Source organism: Chlamydotis macqueenii, chromosome 13 (genome assembly GCF_036417535.1).
Source record: "Chlamydotis macqueenii isolate bChlMac1 chromosome 13, bChlMac1.mat, whole genome shotgun sequence".
NCBI classification, from domain to species: Eukaryota; Metazoa; Chordata; class Aves; order Otidiformes; family Otididae; genus Chlamydotis; species Chlamydotis macqueenii.
In genome coordinates, this window is record NC_141568.1 from 4,845,345 (window position 1) to 4,869,639 (window position 24,295).

General features: G+C 44.6%; 3 protein-coding genes across 7 annotated transcripts; all 3 read right to left on the bottom strand.

The window, feature by feature from the left end:
* Positions 1-5,075, bottom strand: LOC104479291 (arylamine N-acetyltransferase, pineal gland isozyme NAT-10). The gene is made up of 2 exons (XM_010119898.2): positions 4,683-5,075; positions 1-2,238 (listed from the first exon to the last, which is right to left on the bottom strand). The coding sequence occupies exon 2, from the start codon at positions 2,231-2,233 to the stop codon at positions 1,361-1,363; it is 873 nt and encodes a 290-aa protein (XP_010118200.1). The 5' UTR covers positions 2,234-2,238; positions 4,683-5,075; the 3' UTR covers positions 1-1,360.
* LOC104479292 (arylamine N-acetyltransferase, liver isozyme) lies at positions 5,068-7,502 on the bottom strand. Its single transcript, XM_010119899.2, has one exon. The coding sequence runs from the start codon at positions 7,500-7,502 to the stop codon at positions 6,615-6,617; it is 888 nt and encodes a 295-aa protein (XP_010118201.2). The 3' UTR covers positions 5,068-6,614.
* Positions 7,503-12,408: 4,906 nt separating this feature from the next.
* On the bottom strand, positions 12,409-22,640 carry LOC104479293 (arylamine N-acetyltransferase, pineal gland isozyme NAT-3). 5 transcript variants are annotated; one of them, XM_086757916.1, is made up of 5 exons: positions 22,503-22,640; positions 19,805-19,963; positions 16,022-16,107; positions 15,749-15,931; positions 12,409-13,880 (listed from the first exon to the last, which is right to left on the bottom strand). In XM_086757916.1, the coding sequence occupies exon 5, from the start codon at positions 13,871-13,873 to the stop codon at positions 13,001-13,003; it is 873 nt and encodes a 290-aa protein (XP_086614042.1). In that variant the 5' UTR covers positions 13,874-13,880; positions 15,749-15,931; positions 16,022-16,107; positions 19,805-19,963; positions 22,503-22,640; the 3' UTR covers positions 12,409-13,000. The 5 variants fall into 5 exon arrangements, with proteins under 5 accessions (XP_086614042.1, XP_086614043.1, XP_086614039.1 ...); XM_086757917.1 differs by lacking the exon at positions 16,022-16,107; XM_086757913.1 differs by having other exon boundaries at positions 15,749-16,107.
* Between the last annotated feature and the right edge of the window lie 1,655 nt (positions 22,641-24,295).

Here is a 24,295-nt window from a genome sequence, read left to right on the forward strand (position 1 = left end):
TTCAGGGGGGCTGTACTTACAGCAACTCTTTATGTTTTTATTTTCCTTTATTTATCTTCAGGTATACACTTAGAGCATTTGTGAGATTTATGATCAGATGATATCTTTGAGCAAAAAGATACACTATCAGTGGGAGCAATCAACATTTAACGAATACTCAGGTTTATCATAGATGGGGGAGAAAGTGTTTTTCAGTGTTTCTGCTATTTTTTTTTTTATGCATTTGAGAATGTTTCCACTTTCTCAGTGGTTTCCTTGGTTGTGCTTTGTGCAGAGAAGCATGGTAGGAGGAACAATAGTTTTTTTAAAAATGGGGAAGTGTGATTGTGAAATAATTCTAAAGAGGTTCCTTTAGATTTGGTTGGCTCCTTGATTTTTCTTCACTTTGATACAGATGAATGAACTCACTTGTGACACTAAAGCTCCTGTGCTAAGCTGTACTCACTCAGGATAGCCATATCCATATTTGCTATACACAAAGAAGGCAGAATTAATGGTATAGTGAGGTTAGCTTCATTGTTCTTCTACCTTTGTTATACAAATAACTCACAATGCTAAAAATACAGAATTTCCGTCCCTTTTGGGACAGAAGTAAGTCTAAGCCAGTTGTGACGTGTAAGCACCATTCGCACTTTATAGGATGATTACTTATCAGAAGCAAAGCTTGTAGATATCTCCTTAGAGCCCATCAGCCACGGTAATGCTGCAATATATACAATTTTCATTACTGGAAAAACACGTACACACCAAAAATTACTTTGGGCAGTTTACTGCAGTAATGACAAAATGGGTCCACGTGATGATAATTTTCACTTTGTACTATGTTTTGTCTAAGGATGATGGTGAAAGAATTATGCCTCCTAATGCTCCTTTCACAGATGGCGTTGTTTTTTACTTATCTTAAAGGTAGAGAAATGAGGTGAGCTGTGAGTGGTTAGATCTTGTGAAAAATGAAGTTCTAAATGTGTACTTCATTGTCTAAATGCTCACAGATTACTTTTCTCCCTATAATAACGATAGAAAATGTGTTGGCAGCATATCACAATTAATAATCCATACTCCTATTTATGTGCTATAGGCACTCCAAAATTCACCAGACTTACTTCTTACCCAAGATTATAACCAGATTCAAATCAGATCCTACATTTTTGCCAAAAACTGAACTGCAAATAATTCTATCTACCCAACTGAAGAGTCTTAAATTCCGGATTTTTTCCAGAGTGAAATTCACTTTAATCTTTTATTAATGTATTTTTCCTTCAGTCGCCTGCAAAAGAATCCCATAATCTTGCAGTAATGATTGTGCAGACAGTGGAAGGTACTGTACATACGTAGCATTATTGTAGGTTTTCCTGGTCACCTAGATTGTGTAATATCCTTTGATGTTAATTGGAACAAGTTTTCTATCCAGGGTTATGTTGAATTTCTCTTTGAGGGTTTTTTCCACCTCTTCGTCTTCAAGAGTTACAAATTCCACTAGATCCATATTTTCCTTGTAGTTGTATGTGGTCTCAGTGAGTGTCCAGCCAATTAGCGCACGAAAGCCATCAGTGGTCTGGAGGGTGCAGATGGACTTCTTTGTAAAGAGCGAATCTGGAGAGGTCTGAAGGTATGTGCACTGGAAACTAAAGTCTTCCACTGTCCGTGGCTCAAGGCTGAACATATAAACTTTCCGACACTCTTTTTTCTCCAGAAGATCAGAATTGGAGAAATTTTGATTGGGGATATATTGTTTCCGTCTCATTTTCTCAAGGTACCAGATGGCATTTTTTTCCGTGAAGCGAAAGACTCCAGGAGCCTGGGGCTGGTCTTTCCCCGACACAAGCTCCATCGGTTGCCACATCTGATAGGATACACCAAAGCCTCCGTCAACAATATAGGCTTTGCCATCGATAACTACCTTTACAAGAAGATGAGTCATGATGGTGGCGTATGCGTTTTGATGTGGATTGAACACATACGCTCCCAGAAAGCTGGCGTCGTACCCCAGGTGTTTCAGGACCCAGCCCAACAGCTGGTTGTTCTCCATGCACCAGCCACCCCGCTTCCTCCGCACAATTTTGTTATAAACCTGCTCCAACTCCAAAGTAATTTTCTCCCCGCAATGGATGCTGAGGTTTTCGAAGGGAACAGCACGGATGTGGTGCTGGAATATATCAGTTAAGGTCTCCAGATCTTGTTTTTCAAGGGAACCTTTATAGCCAGTTCTCGCAAAATACTCTTCAAGGTTCATGTCTCCTGTAAAGGAAGGAAATGCATTTTGGTTTTGTTTCTTTACATCAATGATTTATGATGCTGTAAAAAGCTGCCCGGGCTGCTGTCAGCAAAGATGCTTTAATCTACTGAACCTCATCAGAGCAATTTTTAAAGGTAACAAGTATTCATAGCAAATGGTTCCCAGAGCAAAGAAGCGCACTGCACGTGAGGGTTTGCTTTTTGTCTTGGAGTCATCCCTGTAGCAAACAGCTGATGCCATTTCAGCTCAATACGTGATGGCTGCGAAACAAGGATTCGCTCTATTTGCATTGTAACAGTGGGGTTAAGAAGAAATGTAAGCTCACGCTAGGGAATATTCAGGAGCGTTCACGAAAACCGGTCTAAATCCCCTGTTCAGTGAAAGGAGCATCGGTGGGGGAAGCAGAGTCGTCTGCCAGTTGGAGGGAGGATAATGTGAGCCAAGATTCACGTGTTCTTTTCATGAGTCTGCCACTGATCTACGTGACAGTAAATTAATTGCTCGTTCAGTACACGTTGCTCTTTCACCACTTACAAAAAGTGAAAATGATACTCCCTGCACATTTTGTAAAGTGTCAAGTTTTATTCAGATAATTATAACTGAAAAAAACCTCTGACCTTTGCAAGAGTCGCAGACCACTGAGTCTCTTGTCTGCTCTGGGTGTTACACAAACTCATTTTGGTGTTGGAATAATGATTCTGAAGGGGCCCAAGTGATCTAAAAGACAAAGAGCACATCTCTATTCCCTGCTGTGCCCCACGTCTTGCACACTGCCCTGAAAATGGACAGGGGCTTCTTTACACCTCTCTAGTCCTGGCCTTTCTCAAAACTGACTTTATTCCTTCCCGAGGAGGTGTAACTGAGAATTGCTGAAGCCTCATACGGTGTGTCCCTGGTCTGTCCTGCCTCCAGCAGTGCCCACCTCTTGGTCTGCCTTGGTAGGACTCCTCACGAGCAAGACTGATGGATGAGGAACGGCTCAACTTATTTTCTGCCTTCTAATACTATGGAACGTCATGCAGTCATCTGGCTTTGGCAACGGCCCGTTGCAGTCTACTGGCCACCATGATGAGCTGGACGGTTTGTAGGTATCTGATAAACGCTGTTTGTAAAATACACTGTAGATTGTCTGCTTGGGGATGGAGCTGGGAACAAAATATTTTGAAGGCTTGAACCTTTGCAAAGAACGCACCAAGCATTTCGGCAATCTAGAGTTACGGCAAACACTTAGCTCCTTGACAACCCACAAAGTGACTCGGAAATCTTTTGTGCATACAATAAGCTGAGGTTTAGACACTTAATATTAGTGACTCAGGAAGATTATTGTATTCAGATAAACTCAGCAGTGAACCACTGAATGTTTACTGCGAGCTAGAATTTCTCAAGATGATTTTCAGTGACAGACCCGTAACGTGCATACGCGCAGTATAGAAGCAGCTGTCTACAGTGAATGGAGAGTCCCATCAAAACCATATGCTATCTTCTACAGAAAGGAATTTAGCTTCCAGTGATATTTAAGTGTATTGTTGGAGAATATTCTCAATGTAATATTTGTTAAGTAAGCAGAGCATAAGAGTTACGGCACTTTTTTCTTTTGATTTGCAGAATCCAAGTCTATCCGATCCTACCTGCTCAAATTGTGAGCGCTAAATAGCTCACACCAGCATAAAGCTGGTTCTCCAGTTTATATTATTTGTAATTTCTCTCTGCAGCTCGATCATATGATTGATCAGTGTTAGATCTTGACTGCAGGAGATGAAAGCTACCGTTCTTTTGAATCGTGAGCAGATCAGATGAAAAGCTAGATACTGAAAATGTAGTCCCATAAATGTGGCTGTGAAAAACATCAGCAGAAGAACCGTAAAGAACTATTTCAAAATGTGCAAATGAAGATGCTCATACAGAAATACTCCTTACTAGGACTACACACAGTACCAGCAATTCCAGCATTAAATACGTTATCTGTCCACCTTTATCCTAATACAGCAGCACGTGGACTTTTTGGGGTATGCCAACCACAGTTTGTAATTTCTTTTTTTTGTTTAGTTGTTCTTAAAGGACTGTAATTTTATTCCCACAAAGCAGAATCTATTGATTATTAGCTTGCTTTTCTGCTTCCTTTGCCTTTGCAATATTTTAAAATAAAAATCTAAAAGAATCATTTCCAAGAACAGGCTGTAGTTTTAATTTTACAGCTACCGTTGTATCCAAACAAAAGCAGCTCTCTCATAGTCACGTGAAAGAGGAATTGAAATTCATTATCATTGTTTTGCCCTCTTTAAAAGCCCACGTTCAGCAGGCGATCTTTTAGCTCTATATCCACACATTTTTACAATATTTTGTCCTAAAGAGATTATTGCTTATGTTATTGCCCGTGACTTTTACCACCATAAATAAACCAAGGTTTTTGTTTGCTTTCGGAGGTTTTTTAAGAAAATAAACTTACCTCTTAAAATAGCCTTATTTATTTATTGATGTAGTCAGCTTCTAGGTTGTTTATTACTGGGGCAGCAGTCAGTAAAGTCAGGAGCAGGTCTTGTCTTCCTCTTTAAACTGCGCTGGCCCTCACTTCTGAATCTTAAGTGCCGAGAAAGGGCAGAGTCCACTCAGAATGAATGCACATTTTTGGACTTCACTGATCCATGAGCAAATTAAACTTTGTTTCTTCTCTATTAGCAGATGTTTATGTTTTCCTCTGGTTAAGACCAGACTGAACTTGTTTTCCATGTAAAATAATTACAGCAGACAGTTGCAAACAGCTCCATAATTTTTTAAAATTGAATTATTGTTATTTTGCAAGCCAGCACTTTGCGGTGAAGGGCAGTCACTTTGCGGTGAAGGGCAGTCACTTTGCGGTGAAGGGCAGGTGTGGGTGCACTGAATTGCAAGGTATCACAGGCCACGTTTTCCCAGGCTCCGCAGAGGCACAGAATGACCCTTCTTTGTCCACAAAGGAATTCTTTCAATCTGTTCCAAAGAGCTTCAGCTGCAGCAGGTAGTTATTTTGGAGCTGCCACACCTAACAAATACCATGACAAATATTTATTTGCACAAAGTAATGCATTTCCTCTCTAAAACTTGGCCTTCTGCATCTTTGAAGTGTTGCAGGGCTGTTTGTTTCATTCTCTCCCTGTCAAGCATGTCTCCATTTGATGGCGGTGGGAAGTTGGAGGTCCCTTTTGGGAAGGCAAAGAGCCTGTGAGACTGGATCTGTGAAAGCACCTGAGTTTTAGGCACTTCAGGTGCCCTGGGAGTCTGTGTGGTTGACTCACACAGGCATCATAGTCTTTTCCTTGGCTGAGGACCGATGCTCTTCTGTCACCCTCTTTCGCGACGCATCCCGTACCGTGCCTGCCACAGGTACCATGAAGGTCAAAGACTTTTGTGTTACATACAATATGCTGTGAAACCACACCAGTGGCATCTCCTAGATTCCCAGTGTTTTCTTTCACATCTGCTGTGTCAAAGGTAGCTTTTTGTGCAGAATACTGTTCGTAATAAACATGAAGAGTTCTATCTGTAATACCTTCAGGCCTGCTTGACATCGCAGGAAGGTTAGGCCCCAGAAGTTTAGATTATTGTTTGCAAAGGTTGATCTAACTTTGATTGCTTCCATTTTTTATACCAAAAGCCTGATTTTTTAAGAACTGTTGAATCATTTCAGCTTCTATGGATTTTGTTTCGATTTCAGAGACCAGAAAAATCAGACTCAGAAAAATTGGACGCTTAAAATTAGAGAAGTTTTGGGGTTTTTTTTAAGTGCCCTTGCATAAATACCTGACTTTACGTCAATTTCTGGTAAGGGAATAGGACTCAAGTCTTTCAACTTATTTCATCGTAAGTTAATCAGCACCTAATAGTGACTTGTTTTGAGAGAGTCTTAACCTTTTTTTTTTTTTTTAATGAAGTCTTTGAAAGCTAAATTCAGCTCAACTATCTATTTCAGATTGTTAAAGGAAGTGAATAATTTGTAAAACTCTGCTGAGAAGAAGATAAGACATAATACCAGAAAAGGTTAGAGGTCTTTTGTGTAAAATGGCAACACTGCTTCTCCTTCTGTATCATTTTGGTCTCATTTGCCACAAAATTTATGAAATAAAATGAGATCCAGAGAGGTGGAACAAAATGTTAAGGAGTCAGAAAGCAATTTCCATATGAGCAAATTAGAGGTAGTAAGATGTCTCAGTTTCTAAGGAAAGAGAAGCTTAAGAAAAAAATATGCAACCGGTATATGCAGTTAATTAGCAACGCACTTGAATTTGCGAAGCTTTGTGTTCATCTGACTAGCTCAACGTTAGAATCAGATTAATGTTATTAACGTTAATTTTAGAACTGTTTATATTGGATATTTAAAGATCCATCTAGCACAGCATTAGAATTAGACCATATCCACTAAATTAGGTGGCAAGCCACGAATGTTTACTGGTACAAGTTTGTTCTCCAGCACTATGTTGAATTTGTCTTTCAGTGTCTTCTCAACCTCTTCATCTGTAAGAGTTGTGATCTTCACCAGGTCCAGGTCCTCCATGTAGTTATACTTCATCTCAGTGAAGGTCCATCCAACTAAGGCATAAAGCCCTTCAGTGGTCTGGAGAGTGCTGATTGACTTCTTCTGAAGTATGTTATCTGGAGACACTTGTAGGTATGTGTTTAGCTCCTGAAAGTCATTTATATGTCGTGGCTCAAGAGTGAATGTATATATTTTTCTGATATTCCCCAGTTTTGGCATATCAGTGAAAGGGACACTTTGCTCAGGAATATAATGCTTCCTTTTGACTTTCTCGAAGTACCAGGTGCCCTTGTCTTCCATGAAGCGGAAGATGCCGGGGATCTGGGGCTGATCTTTCCCAGAAATCAACATCAAAGGCTGCCACGCCTGGTAGGGACCAGGAAAACCAGCATCTACTATGTAGGAATTTCCCTTGATCACCACCTTCAGTAAGATATGATCTATCTCGGCACTGTATGCCCTCTCTGCTGGTTTATAACTATTTCCTCCAAGCATACAGATGTCATACCCTAATTCTTGCAAGGCCCAAAATAAAAGGTAGTTGCTTTCCAGGCACCATCCACCACGTTTCTTTCTCACAATCTTATTGTAGATAGTTTGTAAATCCAGTTCGATGGTCTCCCCGCAATGCATGCTGAGGTTTTCAAAAGGAATTGCCTGGATGTGATGCTGGAAGATGACTGTTAAGGTTTGCAAGTCTGCCTCTTTATGGGACTCGTTGTAAGAAATTCTTGTAAAATACTCTTGAATGTTCATTTTTGCCTGTGTGAGCAGAAAAACAGCCAGTTACTGTTGTGCAGCTCTCAAGGGGTTCACTCCTATTTCTGTAGCACAGATCAACCAGCCTGCAAATGTAGCCTAGGCCATTTTATTGTGGATTTGAAAGAAACCTGTGCTCTTAATAGGAGATGAATGAAAGCTAGACCTGCCTGTGTCATCTGTATTTCTTAAAAAAGAGACAAGGATGGGAGCAGGTGACAATAATCCTTTCTCTCTTTCAGATGTTGCCTTCAGCCCAGGTAGATGTCTTTCCTAAGGGAAGACATGGCATGTGGCACAACAGAATCTCTGGCCCCAGATGAGGGTCCCACATGACAAAAAATTTACAAAGCTGACAACAGGTTTGCAGAAAAGCTGCTAGACCATACAAGCATAAAAGTCACAGCAATTCCTTACTGTTTTCTTTTACTGTAACAGGTAAGCAATTCTTTATTTATCCCACAGGTAATTTAACAGGAAAGTTTTACATCCATAGCTTCAGATAACCGGATTAACATCTCAGTGTGTCACCATTTTAGACAGGCTTCCATGTGAAATAGATTGTTGTTTCCTTAATCTCTTTCATTTCCCTGTGGAGTTCAGACCGTTTTGACCCTGGCTATTGAAAGGAAGGAACTCTTTATTTTTTTTCCTAACCTAAAGGTCAGAGGAATTGATAATTACTAAGAATACATTCCAGGCATATTCATTGGCTTTTGGTTTCTTTTACCACCTTTTACAAACCAAAGGCCTTGGTTTCAGCTCAAACTCTGGGATGTATTTTGTGTCTTCATCTCTCTGATCCCCTTTCCTTTCATTAACAGAAAGGACTTGTCATTGGTACCGGCTGCATGGCCACGATGTAAAAGGTTCCCCATAACACTTCTACACTTCTAATCCACTGACTCATCCAATATCTGCAAGGATTTCTTTTGCCTTTAATTTAGATTTAATTTGGCTTTTCTCCATGCAAGGATATTTGTTTTCCAGAACGATTCACAATCTGCTAAGGGCTGTATTAATTTCCAAAGGGTCTGAGGATTTCTTGCTCCTTGAAATCAGTCACATGTTCCCTGGGAGGATTTTCCAGAAATCATTACATGTAGCTGAGATTACCTTTCAGTGACTATTCCTAGCGTTGGTCCAACTGCTCCCCGAGGAGTACCAGCAGTCTGACCCCCCCCATGCCAGCACTCAAGCGAGTGCTGGGAGCTTTTGAAAAATCCCACCTCAAATACACAGGTGGAAATACCCTCACTCTGGCAGGTGAACGCACCAGATGACCTAATCTCTTGTCTTTAACCCCAATTGTAGTGCCAGCAGCACAACTCACTTGACTTAGTTGTATTTCTCCTGAGCTGCACTGGTACCAGGATGTAAACCACAGGAAAATGTAATAACATAGAGGACTATTCCAAATAAGGGAATTAGAAATAAACAATTTAACTTCAAAAGGACTCAAAGAGGCTACATGAAAAAAACAGTAATGTGTCTTTGATAGTGCATTTTATGGGTTTTTTTCCATCCCTTTTTAGGACAAGGGCACTCATCTCTGGCAGAATCTCCTTGGAAACACTGGTTCCCTCCCCAACAGACAGCGCACGCGTACACTGGCAAGCTCATCCTGTGGTCCTGTGCCTCATTTTTCTTTCTATTCCCACTTTTAGCCATTTTGCATAGGCAGGTAGAAACATCTTTTCCCTGTGATGATGTCCAGCTGAAGCTCTGTGACCAGGAGGGACCTAAGTGAGCTTGTTAGCCTAGTGGGTCCAATACACCTGACATTTGCTTTCAAGCAAAAAATTACCTGTCTCTGCTCTGGGCCAGCAGCAGAAGACCTGATGCCATCCCTAAAACCTATCTCCTGGGTCTGGGTGTCCCCATCACCCCGGCGAGAGCGCAGTGTATAACCAGCTCCCTTCTTCCATCCATGAGCAACCTCCCCATTGAGAGCTTCCATGGGATGCTGGCAATGAGGCTTTGGGAAAACACATATTTGGGGAAATTCGCAGCCCATGCTCCAGTTTGCCCAGCTGCCCCTTCTCTGGCATCATCAAAATGGGCTCTGATCTCAATGAATACTTAAAGAGGTTTCAGTATCATAAAGCTGCAGCACAAAATCATTGGCATTCGGGAGCATTCACGTAGAGCAGTGCTCACTCCCTCCCCTTCCCGGAGGCAGCTTTTCCTCTTGGCACAACCATTCCCACCGTGCTAGCGACGGGGCTGCAGCAGTGAGCAAGCCCTCGCCCAGGGGACAGTTTACGCTCCGAAACCGGCTTGCCAAATATCTTAAGCCTCAGTCCAGATCTCAGCCACCTTTACGTTCGCTCCCGCAGCAGCTGAGCTTCATTCAGCGTTCCTGCATGTTTGCAGCAGCAGCGTGGTGGCTAGTGAGGTTCAGACGTTAGTTCTGCCTGTCTGCAAGCATCCCTGGGGATCGCTGTGTGCTTTCATAATTTTAGCATAATTTCAGGCTAAAATTCATGAGAGGCTTCCAAGGCTGGATCCTCTTGCACCTGCCTATACCAGTTGTTAGATATTAAGCTGCACTGCGAGTCAGGAGCTGCGTTTTTCATACACCCAGGCTCAGCATAAAGGGGTTGGATTATGTCTCCAGCACCTGATCTTTGTACTTGGACAACGTCCTCGTAACGCACTGCACGCTGCCGGCCCCGGGGGTTGCTGTAATTTATACGTTGCCAACATGCCGACAGCGCTAAGCACACCGCATGCAGACACGCAGGGGTGGGATTTTTCCAAACAGGCTGACCCACAGCTGCGGGATGAAGTTAAAGATCAGACGCTTGGGTGCTTACCTCTCAGCCAGCGAGCTCAGGGTTTCTGCTGCCTTTGCTCCAAAGTTCCCAGGAAGAGCTGTACTGGGAACTGCTGCTCTTAAAGGTCCAGGCTGCCTTTACTGCTTGGCAGGGACAGTGTCATCCTCCAGCAGAGCAGGAAAAGAGGGGAGGGGGTTTCTTCTTTTGTAATATTTTATAGTCTGATGGTTTTGTTGATTTATTTTTAGCACCCATACTGAAGCAGCAAAGCAATCATGGAAAGTCTGACACAGATTTTACATTGTTGATGCTCATGTGGCCTGGATCTCCCGTGGGAAGCGATTTGTGATAGAGAGAGGAATCCAAGCCAAGAAGTCACAGGTTTCTTGGTGGGGGATGGCAACTGTTGAATTACTCACACTGCACTGAGCTATTCTTCATAGCTGATACCAGACCCCCAAAGCGATACGGTCAGATTTGCCAATCTAAATCCCCTTGGATTTACCCATCTAAATCCCCTTGGATTCAAAGAGAAGTCCTGTGCTTTGGCAGTGAGGATGCTGCTCCTGGAAAGCCAGCTGTGCCTTTAAGGCTTTGCCTCCAAAGTTAGTGATAAGGAAAAACCAAACTCATGCAATCTGAGATGAACGGCCTCTTTTTTTTTTTTTTTTTTTTTCCCCTTCAAAAAGAGAGGTCAGCAATGAAGTCTGCTCCTGTGGGTGTGCTGGGCAGGAGGTGCAGAAGTGCTGAGCTGTGCCACAAAGCTGGTAGTGGCCAGAGCGCTCAAGGAGAGGAGTCAGCTGAAAGGAAAGGGAGTTTTCCCATTCTTGTTTGCCCTTCACACACTGAATCTCTGGGGCAATGGATGTAAAGCTCTACCCCTTCCCCTGAGCCTAGGAAGCAGCCCAAAGCATGCGAAACACTCAGGCACAGGGAAAGGAACCAGCACAGCCCTTTCTGGCTGTTGCTCGTGTCTATGATCCCGCAAACGATGGAGCTTCTTGGCTCTGCCGTGGACCTTCTCCTGCCCCACACCTCTGTGAGGCCTGGCCACGCTTCTACCTCCATCCCGCTGCTCTGCCCCAGCTCCCAGTCTGCTGGAAGGGTAAACCCACCCAGTTCGGCTCCTTCAGCTCTTCCACCAATGCAGGGACCAAAGAAGGATATGGCTTGCAAACAAGCCAGATCCAGCTTCTTCTGAGCATCTGTGCTGCAAGTGGCTGATCCGCACTACAAGAAGCCCCTTTTTTCTTCTGCAATCCACTCCATGGCCCATCATTAATATTTCATCTCCCTGTAGGACAGGGAGCCTCATGGGCTGTACCGGACTATTGCACACATGCAGCCAAGCACATAGAGATGTGTTTGATTCTGGGAAGATGAAGATTTGGGGAACTCTCTGAGTCTCTATGAAGTACATCGTGCAGCTGTTATTAACTAGAAATGGCTAGTTACAGAAAGCTGCATATACTGCATCACAAATAAAAAAGGGTCAGTGAGTTATTGTATCTTTAAAAGCCTTAGCTGCAAAATACTAGAACGTACAAATAATCAGGACAACTGCAGTGATTAATGAATTTCTTTACTTTGGGAATACAGGTTGTAATTTGGGGGGAAAAAAAAAAAAACAACCAGAACAACTCAATACTTCTATTTCACAATTCTTGATTTTTTTTTATTTAATTGTAATTCACTTAATTATAAGTGCATAGTTGTAATGCTTCCATGATTTGTACATAAAGGACCAGCAAACATCATCTCAAAGGGCAAAGTGATTACATTTGAGTAATTTCTCATACTAAAAATCATAGCCTTCAGGTATCTGATTAGGATTCATCATTTCTCCTTGTATCAATATAATTACTGTCACTGCAAACACATCCTCAGTAGCTCAGATATGTTTCAGAAAAATAACTCTGCGCATGTGTTTGAGTTCAGTCACGGCAATTAATGTGCAGTAACACGCGGAGAAGAGTAGCACTCTATGAGAGGAGTGTGTATTCCCAGCAGTCGGCTGCTGGGTGGGAGTAAATAAAATGCATGGGAGATGCTTTCAGTGCAAAGAAATACTGCTTTTTGGTTATGTCACTGAGAGAGGAGGAGTCATGTAAAGCCTGAAACAAGACCGAATTGTCCTCTAATATTGGTTTTAGGCCATAAATAGCCTGTCTGTAAATAGTTGCACAGCGTGGCACAGGCGTGGGACTGTCCAACTGCCGCCTGAGAGCGAAAAGGACAGGCTTATGGCTTAACTGGAGCAAACTCAGCACTGGATGTCTTTGTTTTTGCGGCTATTATATTCCAAAAATAATATGGTATTCATTTAACAGGTGGGTATATTTTTCCCCAGCTGGGAGTGCAAAGTAATAAAGAAAGAGACATACAGCTCCATCACTCTGCCCCGCTACTCTGAGTGTAGTTGGAAAAGCTTTTAAGAGATGAAAGAAGTAGGGAACGGGCAGAATCTGCTTCCAGATAAGCACAAACAGAAGGGGAGTGATTTGATTGAGCTAGGAAGAAATTATTTGTACTCAAAGCAAAAAGAGATGCAGGAGCAGTTGTGAAAATCAATTTCTTTTCCAGATTCATGCTAATATGTTCTGCCTTACACCGGTGTAGATGGAAAGAGAAAGCTTAACCTTTAGATGCTTGACAAAAATAGGGAGAAGTATCGCATGTAATGCCACTGGATTGAATTATAATTCAGGCAGTGACTTAGAACAGAGACAATCTGCAGGCATTGATAGGTACAAATTTCTTGTCTAGTGTTATATTGAATTTGTCTTTCAGTGTTTTCTCTATTTCTTCATCTGCAAGGATTCTGATTTCCACTAGATCCATATTATCCTTGTAATTGTACTTTATCTCAGTGAGTTTCCACCCCACGAGAGCCCGGATGCCGTCGGCAGTCTGCAGGCTGCAGATAGACTTGGTCACAAACAGCGAGTCGGGTGCTGTCTGCAGCTGGGTGTTGCTGGCTCTGAACTCCTCAATGTCTCGTGGCTGAAGGGTGAAGAGATAAACCCGACGGCAAACTTCTTTTTCCACGTTATGGCAAGTGGAGTCGCTTTGGTTGGGAACCCACTGCTTCCTTTTCACCTTCTCAAGGTACCAGATCCCGTTCTCCTCCACGAAGCGAAAGACCCCAGGAGTCTGCAGCTGGTCTGTCCCTGAAATCAGCTCCATTGGCTGCCATATCTGGTAGGCCATCCCAAACCCGCCATCCACGATGTAGGATTTCTCATCAAGCACCACTTTTAGCAGCAGATGATCGATTTCATCTGCATACGCGTCGTACTCCGGGACATAAACTTTTGATCCCAGAAGGGTGACATCGTAGCCGAGGGTTTCCAGGACCCAGGATAAAAGGTGGTTGTTTTCCATGCACCAGCCCCCACGTTTCTTCCTCACAATCTTATTGTAAGTTGCTTTCAGGTCCAGCTCAATGCTTTCCCCACAGTGGATGCTGAGGTTTTCAAAAGGGACTGCTCGGATGTGGTGCTGGAATATATCAGTCAAGGTAGCCAGGTCCGGCTTGTCATATGAGCCCTGGTAAGAAATTCTGGCAAAATACTCCTTCAGGTCCATGCTGCCTCTGAGAGAAGGGTGGAAAAAAAAAAAATAGGTTGTGTCGGATCCCCATCCCTTATAATTCATCAATATGGGCAGCCTGCGAAGGAGAGGAGCGGGATTTGACTAATGGCCCTATCAAAGGCAGCCAAGTGTGAGTATTAGCACCGAGGGAAGCCAGTGGGACACTGCTGATGAGCACAAATGTTATTTTTAATTGTTTCTTTTACAGCTGTGACAAGAGGCTCCAGCTGTGCTAAGCACATTTCAGCAGAGAGTTCCTGCCCAGCAAAGCTACAAATCTCCGTAGGAAGGAACAAAAACAGTAGCAGCACTGTTTCCCCACTTGAAATTATAGGAATGGAGACTCTCTAGGTCTCTAGGCTTTACTTGTGGTTTGACTCAGCGAAGCAGAAGCGGAAAACAAAACCTCCCACTCTTGGAGAGCAATCTAGAGTCTCCTCTGCAACCACAGCTGAAATAAAATCTGCCCTACCACAGTATTTCCTTCATTGTTTAGGCAGCCTGCCACAAGCTGGTCTCACCTGCTCCTGCTTTCTGTGCTAGTGGTAGCAGATGTGACCTGGAGCACAGAGGGGTTTTTTTAGGGCAGAAAAGGCTGTGGGTGGTTTGTTTTTTCTGCATCTGCTGGGAGCTGCCTCCCCACAGCACAGTTTAGCTCCCCAGCTCTGCTAATCACAGCCCTACACCAGCAGCAGGAGGAAACCAAGGTTTGGGCCAAAACTACGAGTTTCAGGGGGCCTCACATTTTCTGACATCATTTTTTTGGGATGCCTTTGCTCCTTCAACTCATAGTCTCCCCAGTGGCGAGGGGCTGCCCACGGGTGAGGGACCAGGCATTGCCCTCCGCACGGCAGCAGAGTTCAGCGGGAGACTGTGTTTCATGAGCATGGGGGTGGAAAGCAGCTCGAGCCCTCCCAGCCCTGGATGGTAAGGAAACAAGACAGGGATTTTGATGTAGCCAAGTACTTTGGATATTCCTCCCCAGGCAACGCTAAGTTTCAGACATCTCTGAGTACGGAGTGATGTCGTTCAGATTATCGACCCAAGAGGTCCTAAAATGTTCTCAAGTTCTTGTATATGATTCTTAAGGTAAAATCATAAGAAAAAGTCCAACTGTTCCAACAGGATTCAATTCTCAATCTGACAAAAAAAAGTGGCACTACCAAATTGTAGGGGAATTTTGGAAAGATACTTTCAGTATATAAACAAAGCAAAGAAAATGCAGAATTGCCATTTGATGTAATATTCTGGCAGAAGCAGAGGGTGTCCCGAGTTTGGCTTCCCACATTTCCTACCCTTTACGGTAGAAACATTACGGAAACCTGTAAGTATTGCATCATAGTCACCGCCATGTCTCTGACATGCAACAAGCAAGCCTGAATGATCCCACATTGCGTTCAGAGCATCAGATTGTCATTCTGGAGATTCTCTCTGCTCAGCTTTTGGCTTGTTCCTGTGCTTTTTCCCGAAGCCCCAGAGCTACAACTCTATTCATTTTTGAGAACTTGGCAGAAACTTAGTTCTCACTGTGTGCACTTTGAGCCAATGTCACCAGCAATGAGCTGTTCTCCCTTTCTTTCGCTTTGCTACAGCAGGGAAAACACATATGGTAACTTTGACTTGAAGGGCAGACGTCGGTGTGAGGCCCTTCCAACAGTGGTATCTGAAATAAGTCAGATGGCACAAATGCCTGACCTGCCTGAGGCCGGTAACTCAGGAATAAGCCAGCGTATCAATTCCACCCAGCAGCTGAGCGTTCCCTCTGCCGTTACACCATGTTCTGCTGTGTTTTGTCTTCAAACAGATTGAACTTCCTGGTTAGGGAGCGCTCAGCTATCAAGATTCAGGGTTTTAAAAAAAAACACTTACCTGGAAAATCAGTTCAACCACCAGTGTATTTCCAGGGTTTGGGGGGGTGTTTTTAGGCTAAAGTGAGTGGCGTGGCTGGCTGTCCTTTACCTAGCGCAGACAGGGCTCCAGGGCCGTTCTCCTCTTCAGGGGAATGTCTTTTCCCGCAAGTTGCTTTCAGCAGCCTGTGTCAGATTGCAAAAGCTGAAAAAAAAAAAAAAAAAAAAAAAAAAAAAAAAAAAAAAGCAGAAGGGTGGAGCACGAGAGCAAGCAACACCAACAGCAGTGACTCACCATGCATGCAAAACTTGGTTGCTGTTAGAGTATAGGCTGCTTCACATTTTTCACTCGGTTCATGCTTTCTTCAGGGCTGGCTTGGGCTGTGACAAAAAGGGTATTTTTATCTTTCGATAGCTGGCTGAATACACTCAAGTAAAATATATATATATATATATTCCCCCTGTCCTCCATCTCCCCACCCCCAGGAATTAGGTTACTATTTGTTTGGAAACAAGGGGAAGAAATCTTGCATGCGCTCACTCTGAGAATGTTTTTTGCACTGTTTCTGAAGAGCAGCAAGATTTCAGCACTGTAATTTGCACCTGCAACCCCCTTGTCCCAGTCAGCACACACAAGAACTTCAGCGCTGCCTTTGCTTGATTTGCTCCCCATTCTTTAATGAGGACTTTTTTATTACAGTAAATTTCATAGAATGTAGGAAAACACTGGGACAGCAGTGTGTCTTCTTTGGGTTTTGCCCAGAAGTAGCAGCTGAGGATGCCGTGGTGGTGAAGATGCTATTGGCAAAGTGATGACTCTGGAGTGCTAACACATAGGGAGCTCTGTCCTTTCAGTGTGTTTCACGCTGCTTTCGTATTTACAGATTTTGCTTGCATTTTGCCAATCTAAGTCTTATTAATTCTCTCACATATACAGCTGGATTCTTTCTTGCTATTTCCCCAACAGTAGTTCCAGTCCTTCACATTTAGTATCAATGGCAAGTTTCATACAAACAGAGATTTATTGGAATAATTAGCAGAGATAATAAATCAGACCAATCAGACATGTCTGTGGTAACCCATTACACAGCTCCACTCCGGTATCAGTTTGGCTCTTTATCGTCCCATCAGTGGCCGATGTTTGACCCCACAAGCGAGAACCGATGCCCAAGCCTAGAGGCGCTGAAGGGAGTGGATTACCTGCCCTCACCAGGCTCCTCTGGGCAGATCCAGTTTGGTACAAAGAGAAAGTCCATGTTCCTAGGTGGATCTTGCTGTGCGTGGAATAATCCTTCCTCTTCCCACAGGCTAAGAGCCCCTCCTTTGGACAAAGAGAAGACAAAAACCGAGCAGCCAGACCTGCAGTCCTGGTGGGAACTGTACTGAAAAGGAGCCCAGGGACCTGTTGCTGTGTGAGGTCCAAGACCATGCTCCCTCTGGCCGTGCTCCTTGCCCAGAGTCATTTGGGACCACAGACGGTGGCAGAAGCAGTTGCTTGCTCCTTTGGGCAAATGTGTAGAGCAGTTTAGGATCTGTTCCAGCTAATTTTGGGCTCCTGTTCAGACATGTGTGTTTTCTAACAAAAAGAAGCAAAACCCATTTCTCTTGGTACTTTGGTACTCAGCTTTTCTCAGCGCCTCTCCCTATAACGTAGCTCCAATATTGAATATTTTCTTGCCAGATCTTTCAAATTCTCCTGCCAACTCACTATCCTGTGCCATCATTCCTGCATCGCTCACCATTTTTTTTCCCATCCTGCACATTCTGCTCCTCAAGCCATTAAAACCAAGAGCTCTCATCCTCCCCAGGTGTGCCCTGGGCAAAGCTCACTCAATGAGCACTAAAGTTAAGAAAAGGCTGATCTTGACCCAGAAGCCTTGCCAGAATTTGTTTGCATTTCAGCTTTGTGTCAGGTCATTGGGGCTCATTTCAGGCTTGATGGGGCAATAAACTGTAATCACGGCCGCCAGGTAATGCGACCACGACATATCACTCATCCCTGCCTGCACCCATCCCAAAAGCAGCAAAGGGCAAAGCCCAGTGCGGGCTGGCTGGGTTACGGGGAACATGACCATGGGGGTGAAAGTGCAAACAGGAATGTCCTGAGAAAGGATATTGCTTTCCGCTTGCACACTGTAACGCAGGAGCTGAAGTTGGTTGAGCTTTTTCCGGAAGACCCTCAGTGTAATTGCACTCTCTTTTATTTATTTATGAATTTAAACTGCCAACAGCACTTAATTTATTACTGAAATCCTTCTCTCATCCTAACTCTCCTGAGAGCCTGCATCAAATATCCCTCCTTCCTTGCTTTAACAGAGCATTATATACTCCAATATTTGCCTGGGGAAATAAAAGCATAGGGTGCCTGTTTGGGGTAATAGTCGAGTGTGTGCTCACTGTTATATAGCTCCCCTCTATAGTGACCTCTGTGAGGGGCTGTATAATAAAGCAAGGTATATTATATTATATAATTTCATTATATTATATTAATTATCTGGATGCTTAACATACAAACTACATGGTATTCTGCTTAACTATCTGATTTTGGTGGGAGGAGAGAAGAGAGGTTTTTGAAGTAATAAAACAATTGAGGTGTTTTAAATGGAATCACTATAAAATCTTAAATTCTTACACAAGGTCAGATTCTCCCATCCTGCTGAGCTCTGAGCCACTGGAAAAGGAAACACTGCACACCCTGAGCTGAGTGGCTGGCTCAAGCCTTTGATTTCCAAAGGGAATTTAATAGATGTAGGCTGCCCTAATAGACTGGTAAATAATATCCACAGCCGATAAACATATTCGTAATGGCAGAGCTCCCTCATGCTTTATATCCATTGCCTTCCTTACGTAATTACAGATCTCAAATATCTGTGGCTACATCTCTTCCTGGCTTTCTATCCACAGCATCCATCATGTGCAGATTTGGCAGTGCCCATCCCGCCGGCCAAAGGATGAGCCTGAGACTACAGCAGCAACATCGGCCCGTGGGCTAACAGAAGGGAGAAGCTGTGCTGGACATTGCTTGGTTTTTTTTCCGTGAGGAAGACACCAAATCTCAATTGTAGTGTTTCCACTATCTGAGGCATCTTTCTGAGGGCTGGTGAGTGTCAAAAATTTTCTTCTCTGCTTTTCTTTACCCTGCCAATATGAGGTTTTTCACACAAGCCAACACCAAGGGTGTTAATGCAGACCAAGGAGACTACTGTGGTCTGTCGGGCCTTCCAGTCCTGAGGGTTTCAGCATAAATCTGTTACGTGTAAGTGGTGGTAATTCAGTTAAATTCTATTAGAAGGGGAACAATCAGCTTTTCTACATGAATGGCTTTATCTCATAGAGGGTTTGAAGCAAAAAAAAAAACATTTTAAGTAACTACTTTGATGAAAAACCTGCCTGCACTGGCTGTTGTTTTCCCATGAATTGTGACAGCTGCACAACCTGACAGGTTGGGGCGGGACCCTCGTCAAGGCACGGTCAACAGCGCTGTGAGGACACCCTGTAGCTGCTTCTGCCATCCCAGCACAAGGCTCCAGGGTGCATATTAAGAAGGAGAAGCTGTCTTCCATTTCACAAGCAGTAATCACACCCTCAGCGTGCTGTTACCATCTCCATCTCGTGGGCCACGTCTCCTGCAGATGCCAGCAGTGTTGTCAAAGTATGAAACTGTTGAGGAGAAAGTCCTGCAGACTGGCAAGCAGAGAATCATGCTGGTTTCTCTGAACATGCTGGTAGCTGGGTCTGCAAGGGCTGGTGATCGGCTGGGGAGGCTCTGAGCCACAGTAGCAGCGGCTTTGCTGGCATCAGGAGAGCACTGAAGAGGAGGATGAAGAAAACAAGGAGAGCACAATGGTGTGAATGCACAAATGCTGCGTGTCCTGGTAGCTGGAGGAAGGGCTGGAGGAGAAGCCAGCAGCCTGGTTAACAGCCTCGGAGCTTTCTGTATCCGACTGCCTGCCTTGCCCAGGGCTGCTGTGGGCAGTGAACTCTTTATGGAACATTTTGGGTAACTCAGGCTTTCGCAGCAGCTCTTTGGCCAGCTTTGCCCCATCCCCACTAGCTCCTTCATGAGATGCTGTCTTACCTGGGCTCACATCCTCTTCCCGTTGCCCACCTGGCACATCCAGAATCCCCATGGCCACAGACGGCTCTGATTTTCCCTTCTGAAGGGTCTGGTTCAGGACGGGCTGATCAGCGGTTAGTACTGGTCCCCTCTGGGGCCTAGAGCGTGCAGGTACTGGTCCTGGAAGCAAAATAAACCAAAACTCACTCTGCCGCTCTCGGACACATTTTCCTCATGGACTGGGAGGTCAGCTTGTACAGGCAGGCAAGGAGGGGGTCCCCATCCCGGGCAGGGAAGGGAGCCCATGGAAAGGCTCGGCAGGCCCCAGCCCTGCTGGGTTTGGAGCAGGGCACTCCGCAGGCCCCAGCCGCAGTCTGCACGCCTTTCTTCCACCTCTGAGTTTTTCCCCCTCCCCAGCTCCCGGGAGCGCTGCCCAAAATGCCTCTCACCGGAGAGTAGGACCGGAGAGTAGGAGGTAGGACAGAGCCAGCAGGGTGCCATGGAAGTGGTTTCAATCAAGAAATTTGGCTCAGCAGGAACAGGATCAGAAACCAACTCTCCTCCCCGGGGCCCAGGGGCAGAGCCAGCGGCTCCCTCCTCGACCCGGCGTGCCTCTGGCTGCAGCTGCCCCCCAGCAGCCGTGGGGCAGCCCCAGGCCGGGGCACCCTCCTTTGTCCCCACCATGAATGGCAACAAATGGTGGGGTGGTTCCCTCCCCCCACACACACACTTCCTGAAAGTTCAAACCACCATGTTATCACGCAGCGCCACTGCTTCCTGCAATGCTTGGCAGTGCGCGTCCATCCCACTGTGGGGGACACGGCTTCAGCCCCTTCCCAAAATCACCAGGGAGGTAGGGATTGCCTCTCGGCAGCCTCCCAGGGGGCCCGGACACAAAGCACTTGCTTGTGCCTGGTGTTTTACTTTTGCAACTTAACTTTGCAAAAAGTGCATGACCTCCCTCCGCCTCTCTGCATGTGACCATTGCGCACGCTGCCGCAAAAATATTGCAGTGCTTCCCAAATATGTACATAATATGCACCCAGAGCACCTTTGGAGACCCAGGACATTGTTCTTTCTCTCTCCATTTCAGAGTGAAATAGGATATATTCCATTTTACTTGGTTTTTGTGCAGAAAAACGCTCCCATGATTAACCAGTTAATAATTGCCATTGCACTGGGCTCGTCATTGCCAAAGGGAAGTACGACAGCGTGTTATGTCACGGGGCATCGGCATTGCTGCCCAGACCCCGAGACAGGGTCATGTTGTCAAAAGCCTACTCTGGACATTTTCCAAATGGGAAAAAATTGGAAAAATTTGGGGCTGAAACACTGTTACAGAGGTGCAGCTGGGCAAAATGGGAATCCACAGCAGAGCCTGCAAACAAAGCAGATGGTCTATGGGGAAATACTCAGTTGCTAAAGAGCAGTTTATAATTCTCTTTAATTTCATCCCATTTTCACCATTATCGGTAGCTGCTTGGTAATTGCAGGGCAATGCATTTTCCTGTGCAAGGACAGAAAGGCCTCATTTGAAAATAAAGGTGTTACGTTGGTCTAGTCCAAAAATCATCATAAGACATCCTGTTAAAATTAATTAGCTGATAATCTGCAAAAATTCTGTACAGTTGCTAAACAAATACATAAAACACACTGTGACTTGTAATTCCACCCATTTAGGTATGACCTGCCTGCACAAAGAGGATTGGCGAGTCAACCGTCTCTGTCATTGTCAGGTACACAAATGCCTGCGTATTCAAACCTGTGTACCATATGCAAAAAAATATTGTTGCAAGGTATTTTAAGAGGAAAATATTCTCAGCTAATCAACAGATGCACTGACTAAAGGAGAATTATAGGTGTGTATACAGCGGGGAGTAATTAAAGTTCACTCAGGCTGCTGAAATTCCTTTGGTGAGGCCACATTTGGGATAGCAGAGAGGTGCTGATAGAACACACACAATATTTCTGTGACTGGGATATAAAGCAACAGAAAGAACATCTCAAATGGAAATATTCCTGAATTTGCCTAAAGGAAAGCTTTATAATTCATATCTTCTCCATATAGACATCTAATTTATGTTACTGAACAATTTATATATTTAAATATATACACACATGTATTAGCTCATGAAGAAAAAAAAAATCTTTGTACCTTTGCCTAAATGCAGCAGCAGCCACCATTTATGAGCAGCAAACCTACCAAGGCCCATCCTCAGCAGGGTTAAATTGTCTGCATTCCACCAAGTCCGCACACCAATGCGACTTGCACTGGCCTGGCTTGGAGCCCGCTCCTCCAAAAAACTCCCCCTAAAGCAAGCTGTTGTTTTGGTGAAAAGGCTGTCACTGACTTCACTGGGAATCTGGATCAGCCCTAATTCAGGCAATCAGCCTGGAAATATGCAAAGCAGGCCTAATTACTCGAGTTCTGTCATTCCCATTACTCAGATTTTTTTTTTTTTTTTTTTTTTTTTGGAGTTAGGTGGGAGGGAAGCCTTTTATTTCGATGTAGAGTAGGAAACAGAGTACAGTGACAGCAAAGGAAAAAAAAACAACTGTGCCTTCAGAAAACTGTGCCTTCAGAAAACACGTATTCATTACAACGCACGAACACGCATCACAGAAACAACGTATGTTTGTGATGACAAGTATTCCCCCCACCCTGCTGCTGAATCAGGAATGCCACTGGGGAAGAGATGCACTGCTCCCTCAGACGTACCTTTGTTGGGGTTTTTTGGCTGTATCGAGGAGAGCCTGGAAGTTGTGGGAAGATTCAGAAGCAAGATGATGGTCCTGCAGGTCTCTTCATTGATTCTTGGCAATAAATAGCCCCACCACAAATATTATTAGTGCCAGGCACATCCATGGAGCCAGGTGTTTACAGAGTGAAAGGTTTTTCCTGGTGTAAAAGCCAAAGGCTGTAGACCAAGGGTTACTGTGGCAACCCCGACGCTGGCGCTCTTGGCTTTCCTCCCTGCTACACACTCACAGGAGACACTGGTGTGACTTCTAAGTGGCACTGCAAGGGCTCGTGGACATGTAAAGGGCCTTTTCATGTGGTTTTCCACCTCCCCATGCACCCACAGCTGCTATATACAGCACGGAGCAATGTGCATCACATATAGGTGTGTGAAAAAGGAGACGAAGTATTCACACCTGGAGCAGGAGCGGAGCAAGTGGAGCTGGGAAAAATCACCCGTGGTTTTGCCGGCTGGCACCCTGGGCGCTACCGTACCCAAGAAGGGATGGAGGGAGGAACGCAGCCCTGACTGAAAGCTGGGAAGCAAATTTTAGCTACAGTCGGTGCAGGGAGTCATATTCTGGAGAGCAGAGTGGGGAAAGAAATTCACTGTTGACAGGGTACATTGTCGTAGTTGGTAGGACCTAAAATGACATCCACTTCTGCATTGCTCAGCTGGGACCTAGTGAACCTTATTAAAAAAAAAAAAGGTCAAGCTACTGAATCTAATAATCCTCTAGGAATCAAGGCATGCCTTTCCCAGAAACCAGCTCAATTTTTGCTATGCTGCCCCCGCACCAATACTCACAATATTTAATTTTTTTTTTTCCCCAGACAGAACCAGTTTGATCATCTGAACTGGTGAATAGTCTTTGCTGTGGGATGATGAACCTGATTAAAGTGACATCGACTCTGTACATTTTCATCCCATAAGGTAAAAGGCAGCTAATTTCCATGCCACAGCGATGGTTCTTTCTTTTCCTCGTCACACCATTGCAAATTAATGCAATATCCAGGTCAGTGGTTCCTCTCAGGCAGATGCTGAGGATGCCATCATGCCGGAAGACTGTCATCCGTCTTTCCAAACCTTTATTTAATAGGAGCTGTGGTATGAAATTCTGGTGAAATAGTCCTTGAAAAGTAACCACCCGCTTTTTAAGGGGCTGGAGGCATCTCTCTGCTGCTCCCCTATTTAAAATAAATAGATCTGTCATGGAGAAAAGCCTACGGTTCAGCCACACACCGTGAAGTCCCACTGAGGCCAAACCCAATGCTAAATTTGTCGATTCAAACTAATATTATTTTTAATTGCTTTCTCGGCAGTTGTGCTCAGAGCCCACCTAGCACCGGGTGCTGCATGCCGCGTTCCATCACAGCTCCTGCCCAGCACAGCTCGAGATGCCCTGAGGCCAGAGCAAAGGAAGGCAAATATAATGTTGACAAATAGTGCTGTTGCTGGGGCTGGAGATCAGGATTCCAAACCTGGGCAGGCAATGGAGAAAAGTGCCTTCAACTCAGGACAGCTTGCTGCTAAAATAGCAGAGCTATGCAAACCCTTTGGGAAATTTCTGAGGTGTGGCAGGACTCAGCAACCATCCGGGCAAGTGAAGTGGCTGCAAGAGGCTTTTTCCTCCCATTTTCAGCTTTCCCGAGAGGCATCAGATGCTCCCCAGCCCTGAAGGGAAGGTGGGGTGAGCAGGTCTGTGAACCCTTCAGTGAGCGAATGCCGTCCCCTTCACCACCTGTGAAGGCACCACGCAACCTCACCAGAA

Bases quoted from the DNA above. Each gene is read 5' to 3' on its own strand.
- LOC104479291 (XM_010119898.2), bottom strand. From the start codon at position 2,233: ATGAACCTTGAAGAGTATTTTGCGAGAACTGGCTATAAAGGTTCCCTT.
- LOC104479293 (XM_086757917.1), bottom strand. From the start codon at position 13,873: ATGGACCTGAAGGAGTATTTTGCCAGAATTTCTTACCAGGGCTCATAT.
- LOC104479292 (XM_010119899.2), bottom strand. From the start codon at position 7,502: ATGAACATTCAAGAGTATTTTACAAGAATTTCTTACAACGAGTCCCAT.